General features: G+C 40.2%; 1 protein-coding gene across 1 annotated transcript in view; it reads right to left on the bottom strand.

Annotated features, from left to right (window-relative positions):
• Positions 1-802: 802 nt before the first annotated feature.
• Positions 803-6,823, bottom strand: part of BPIFC (BPI fold containing family C) — a 42,474-nt gene continuing 36,453 nt past the window's right edge. Inside the window, exons 13-16 of the mRNA XM_024732174.1 lie at positions 4,724-4,766; positions 3,107-3,170; positions 2,266-2,342; positions 803-1,398 (exon numbers count right to left, since the gene is read on the bottom strand). Of these exons, the coding sequence (XP_024587942.1) occupies positions 1,234-1,398; positions 2,266-2,342; positions 3,107-3,170; positions 4,724-4,766 (349 nt within the window). The 3' untranslated portion in view covers positions 803-1,233. The remainder of the gene's footprint in view (positions 1,399-2,265; positions 2,343-3,106; positions 3,171-4,723; positions 4,767-6,823) is intronic.

Genomic DNA, 6,823 nt, shown 5'->3' with positions numbered 1-6,823 from the left:
CTATTGCTATTTTATGAGCAATACGAAGATGGGTAAATGGCAGTCCCTATGGATAGCCAGAGCTTCCCAGTCCAGCCCTCTGTGATGACTAAGTACTCCGTGATCGCGCTTTTATCCAGTGTCGCTTCTTCACAGCTTTAAGTGCCTTCGGTTTCTAATCCTACCTCACGTAAAGAACAGCGACTTTGAAATCAGAAAGGCTTCGATTGAATTTTTACCTCTGCTGTTTACTGGTTTTGTGTGATTGATCTCTTTTAACCTTTGTTTCCTTATCTATAAAATGGGATCATAATTCTTCACAGAGTGGCTGTGAGGATTAAATGAAATGACACTTGGTAAGCCCTCCAGTAAACAGCTCTCTTCCATTCCCCCACTGGATTGTCAGCACCACAAATGCAAAGCGTGGTTTCTATTCATTTCCTACATTATCCATACGGGTTCCCCTTTCCTCCTCTTCTGCCCCAATTTCGCCCCATTCATTGGTTGCTTTAACTTAACCTACTGTGATTTATCTAGGTTTAGTACTCTTCACTGCCATTTCATTTAATTTGAAAGGGAAAACAGCCTAAAACTTAAACAAGTGATACAACTTCTAGAGTTTCCTGTGTTCACTCTGTTTCTCTCTGGAAACATCTAAAGAGACAACATATTCCCTTTTTAAATCAAGGACTTAAAATTCTTGAATTCTGTACAAGCTCAGTTTGGGTTAACGTTAAGGACATTAAATTTTCTTCTTACCAGTCTTATTTTATTAAAATAAAATCTGGGGCAAGAAAATCTGCAAATAAAAAGGCAAAATTGACATTGATAGCAAACAATTTTAATTAAATACAGGGGACAGTAACAGTAAATATAAAACATAAAATCCAATATGCAGGGAGGGGGGAACCCTAGAGAGTTGAAGAGGTTGAAGGGATCTCCGCTGATAACAACTGATGCAAATCTGTATTTAAGAGTTTCTCATGCACCTCCTTAGAAGTACATGTCTCATTCTTGGCCCCAGAATCTCACAGACACAGGAACATACAACATGCACTCAAACATGAACACACATTCAAACATATACCCCTCCACACACATGGGAACACACACATCCTGACTGAGCTCTTTCACCCAGTTTGCCTCCCTCTACATCCATGAGGGCTTGAAAAAGAAAACTTCCAGCAATTCTCAGTGGCTTTACAATTCCTGTGTGTACCATCTTCCCACTCTGGCTTTACAGAAGCTGTGGGACTAAGGACGATTTACTTCCTGGAGTGGACTCCAAACAGGCAACCAAGGGGCTGGCTTCCCCCTCCACTGTCCACTTATCAGGTTCAGAGCTTCCCAACCATGGAAACTTGGCTGCTGCTTTAAGGACGTTTTATACTTCAGGTCAGTAGAAATCAAAAGGAAACCCTGAAAAGGATGCAACAATGAAGATGATATCAAACTTGGGGCACCTGGAGCCATAGGATGTCTGAGTTTGCCTGAGGGGTTGGGGAGATGTGGTTTCTTTACCAGGTCCTACTGTGCAATACCCTTCCTAACCCCTGTCCCCCTTGTGAGGGCCTCAGACATAGGAACAGGCCATTTTGGATTCTTGTCACCTTATGTGACTTAAGCAGTTATAGAAAGGGACATGGGGAGGGAAGAGGGAGTGCAGGGTAGTATATAGGATTGGAGAACTCTGTCAGAATCTTATGTTCACCTCCCCAAACCAAAAAGCCCCAGAAAGGAAGAAACAAGGTATTCTGAAGTTTGTTAATAATGATTAACCAGGAAACAGCTCACAACAGATCCCTGAACCCAGAGGAGGGTCTTTGGTTCAGGCAAAAGTTTACTGACTGAGAGAATCAGAAGAGTCAGTCTAGTCTCAGATATGCCCTTTTCCAGGACACAAGCCACTTCACCTCTCTGGATCTTACTTTCCTCATCTATAAAATGGGATTAATAATCCCAGCCTTACAAGTTGTCTTGTGGAACAAATGAAATAACAGTGCACTAGTGCATCTTCTTGTAGTGTGGTGTGAATAAACTTGGCTTCAAAGGGAAATCAGACTTGGTCTGACGGGGTTTTTTTCCATTTTGATCTGATTTTTAAACTCAAGTTTAAGTGCTTTTCATTGTTAATTATGGGCTTTAAGAGCTAAACATCTTATTTATGAAATTCCTCGGGCTGGGAAAAAACAAAGCAAAACAAAATAAAACAAAAAGTAAGCAAAATAGGAAGAGGTATATTTTACTATGAAAAGAAATGGGGCAATTAACATTGACAATTCTTACCTCAAGAACTTCAATATCTGAATTGACGAGTGAGATTTTGTGTGGATTGGGCAGAGGAAATCCTTGCTGCAATTTTGCTAAAATATAGAACAAGATGTAAAATAATTGGGCATGGGCATGGAAGATTTAGTAAACCTTTTAGTAAGAGAATAACAAGAAACTTTTAGATAATTTATCTTTCCATTCTTCCTGGTTCTGTGTCTTCATTCTCTCTGATATGTCCCTAGCATTTCCCTGAAAGAATGGCTAATTAATCTGTGCTTAATAAAAATGCACCTGCAACTATGGGCATTTGGATGGCAGAAAAATGCTGGCAACTTGTCCAATTTGTATTTTGAAAATACCTTAACTAGTGGGTCCTGAGAATATTTTGATCTCCAGTACAAAGCATATTTTAACCAAGCCAAACTCAAGATGCTACAGTTTGTGAACAATTGCTGTGTAGGGAGAAGGCCTAGGATTGTCATTCATTGAAACTGTGTCTGTCCAGATGGTGGTCTTTGCATAAGAACCACAGAGACACCTTCTAAGGATCATCATCTCATTTCTGGTTGACCCGAAGGAGACTCTTGACTGCCTAAGGAGAGTGGTTTTAATCTCCTTAACTCAAACAGAGTTAGCTGTTCTTGCTGAGTCTGCAAGTAAGAGTTGCTAACAAGGCCTGGACCTGGAATATCTAACTTCAAAACTGTATCGTTGTTGGTACAAACTCTGTCAATTCTGGTGCTGGCCTCGATTCATAAGAACACATTAGAAATACAAGCTTCAGGATGGAAAGTCCCAGACAATCACCAACACTTAGCCAATGTCAGTGTCACATTGTTTCCCAAGAATCCCTTACCATTGGCCAGTGGGAGGACTCCGAAGTGGAGAATGGAAGACAGAATATTCTCAAACCTCAAGACCTAAAATGAAAGGGGAAACTGAATCAGTTGTCAAATCAGGGCATTTTGAAAGCACCACACCTGGTTTGGACATGTACTCTCCCAGTCTTTATCAGGACTGAAAGCAATAATTAGCATCTCCCCATAGAGATACTCTAGCTTTCCGGACACTGAAAGCTATTTTGTGGGAAGCCATTTTACAGGGTTTCCTAATCTTTTTTCCTCTTTGAGGATGGACATTTTGGTTCCTCTCTACAGTAGATCATGGTGACAACAAATGCAGAGGGACCACATGGTGGCAGCAAACATAACAGCTTAGATACTTATCAGGTAAGATAATCTTGAATGACTAATAGATATTCCAATTAGTAGTCTTCCATTAATTTATTGGGAACCCTGGCCACAGGAGTTTCCTTGGATTATATTATGCTCTATAGCTAATAGCACCACCAGAACATGCAATTTATCTTTAATAAACATGGTAGTTGTATAATCTTAGCAAACTGCTGGTTCCTGGGAAGATTTAGGTATTAAAAACAAATGCACTATGATGAATATCAGTTCATTCAGTGAATATTTTTTAAGCATCCTATATGCTTAGCAATAATAAGAACCTCTTTGAAGCTTAGCAAGGGTGGCTCTGAAGCAGATGTCCTAGGTTTATCTCTTGTTTTCACCATTTTACTGTGTGATGTTGGGAAACATCTGTCTGTGCCTCAATTTCTCAACTGTAAAATGAAGATAATAGTACTAATCTCAGGGGGTTGTTATCAGGATTAAACAAATTAATATTATGTAAAATGCCCAGTATATAGCATTGTCATTTTTCAGAGATGTCTACAAACGCTGCCAAACGCCTGTGGAGGGGAAAATTGACCCTCGTTGAGAACCAGCGCTCTAGAACATAAGCGTTGAGAACCAGCGCTCTAGAACATAAGCATTGAGAACCAGCGCTCTAGAACATAAGCGTTGAGAACCAGCGCTCTAGAACATAAGCATTGAGAACCAGCGCTCTAGAACATAAGTGACATGAGGGTAGGGGCACCAATTAGTGATCTGGCTGATCTTCCTGAAGCTTGGGGAGGGGGGTTTCCAAGTCGAATGTTGGGATGACCTCTTCCAGTCAGGAGGTCACCAGGCTAGACCCTCCGAAGAGGCACCTACACAACCTCCTAAAATCAGGCACCTTGACCTAATTTTAGGAGATGGGTAGATATCCTTTTAAGAGCAAACCTAATCGTAGTCTAATAATCATATAGAGCATCATCCTTTGGTAGTCTGAATCTTAAGTTTAACTCTAAAGGATTATTTTATCCAAAAAATGAAATGTCTGGGTCCTTCTCCCCAGTATTACACAGTCTTAACAGTCTTTTGAGTTCTTTTGAAAGTCTTTTTGAATAGATAAAAGTAAATTGGAGAGTTTAGTAGTTAACAGGCTTGGTGGATGAGTAGCTACATAAAGAATTTTAAAGTTAAAACCTACAATCAGAGGCAAAGAAAACAATCATCCAGCTACTATATAGGAAAATTCTCATTTTTCCCTGTACGGGGACTCTGAGAGCTCTGATTCCTACCTCAATATGGCTGCGAAGGGACTCTGGCAAAGAGAGGCGGAATCTGAAAACAAAACAAAGCAACAAAAACCAATGGGAAAAAGTTAAAGGAGGGAAGACTTAAAAACAACCGTATCGGAAGAAAGAAACAAAAAGGAAAGGGAACTGTTTTTTTTCTTTAGTTCAATAAGCCGTTATTCAAAAAACTACACAAACTTTTAAGAACATAGTGTTCTAGTACATCTTTACCCCTATATTTGCTGCTTAAGAAGAAGAGCAGGGGTAACAGAAAGCTTGGATTTGTAACCAGGATGGGTTGCCCAAGTGCATTTGCTATATGCAACTTACCGTTGGCCACTTGGAATGCAGAACATTCTTAAGAAACAGTGTTTAGGTCTTCTTGCTCTGAACTCAACCATGTACCTTCCCTGAGTGAGGCCGGTCCCTTATTAATAAATATGACAATGATGATGATGATGGTGGTAGTGCCACTGCAGGACGTGGACTATTCTGGGAGCTTTGTAAACATTCAAAAATTTAATATTCATAATGACCCTGTAAGAAATGCTACTATTACTGTCCCTTTGGCAGACAAGAAAACTGATGATCAGAGAGGGAAAGTAAATTTCCCAAGTCACAGAGTCAGCAACTGATAGGTGCAGGTGACAAATCTCACTCTGTTTGACTCTGAAGGTCTATGCTCTGTCTAGGCCACACCCCTCTGAAGGAGGTATTACATGTATAATTTTTTTAGCGGCTCAGTCAGGACACATAAGGGAAACGTTAGCTGTGATGGCTACCTGATATGAAAGGCAGTATAGTATAATTGTTAAAGAATAGGGACTCTGTAGAATGCCAGAGTTTGAATCCCATGTCTGCCTCTTACTACATAGAATTACTTACTCTCTCTGGATCTTAGTTTTCTCATCTACAAAATATGAATAAGAATGGTCCCTACCTTATAGGACTATAGTGAAGACTGAATGAAATAATGCACATAAAATGCCTAGAACTGTGCCTAGCATATCCTTAGCACTCGATCAATGCTGTTATTATAACTAGGAGAAATGCTAACAGTTATGCCAGCACATAATGCCCTTGATATTCTTTGTCAAATACAGAACCTTTGCTATAGGTCCCATTAGCAGGGAGTCCCTCACCTCCCCAACACAGCCTGTCCTGATGTTTGATATTTTGTAATTTTCATGATAAAGCTAAAGGCCAACATTGCCTCTTTCCCCATTTTTCCAAGGACCGATCCACAGGTAGTCCTCCCAACATACACACTCGATGTTCAATGCAATAGTAATAGTAATATGAAACAATAGTAATCAATAGAATTGTACTATGGAGCAATAGTAATCCACAGGGAGCATTCCTTCATTTTACACATGGGAAAACTGAGGTCCAAAGAGGGGAATTTTAATGGCAGATTTGGGACTGGAACACAGATCTCTTGATGCCACCCCAAAGCTCCCTTCCATTATACGATGTTGACTCATCTTGTTTTCCCTATTTAGCTTCCTATGGCTCACTTTTGCCCAGGTCTAGAGTCTTACTTCTGTATCATCCCTTCAGTGGAACTCCCTGTTTTCAGTCTTGATTCTCTCCAATCCACCTTCCACACCATCCCCAGAGTGAGCTACATTTACACGCATGTCTGACGAGGACGTTCTCCGGCTCAATATTCTTTCCTGGTTATGATAAAGTCCTAGTAATTCATACAGCACAGGAGGCTTTCTGTATCCTGACTCCCAGCTGCCTCTCTGTTCTCATCTTTCATTCTCTACCTTGAATTTTTTTTTAAGTTTAGCAATCATTTAATGTATTAACATTTTCACTTATAAACATACAATTTGCATATACAGGGAAAAATAGGTTCTGAGGACACAACAGAATACTAGAGACTGGCAAGCAATCAGAAAAAAAGATCAACCTAGGGGAAAAAAATGGAACTGCATCCCATGCTGGTGTCTACATAAACTTGGGAAGCAGAGAGATAGATCACACGGTATCACAGTTAATGCAGAAAATAAATGTGGGTCATTTTGTCTCAATGACAGGAACTTCTCCCATGATCCAGATCTTGGGTCCCGGTCTGGCCCGTTTCATGAATGATGA

Source organism: Neophocaena asiaeorientalis, unplaced genomic scaffold, assembly GCF_003031525.2.
Source record: "Neophocaena asiaeorientalis asiaeorientalis breed wild unplaced genomic scaffold, Neophocaena_asiaeorientalis_V1.1 scaffold418, whole genome shotgun sequence".
Classification (NCBI taxonomy): Eukaryota; Metazoa; Chordata; class Mammalia; order Artiodactyla; family Phocoenidae; genus Neophocaena; species Neophocaena asiaeorientalis.
The sequence above is the reverse complement of the archived record's forward strand: the minus strand, read 5'-3'. Positions and strand labels throughout refer to the sequence as shown.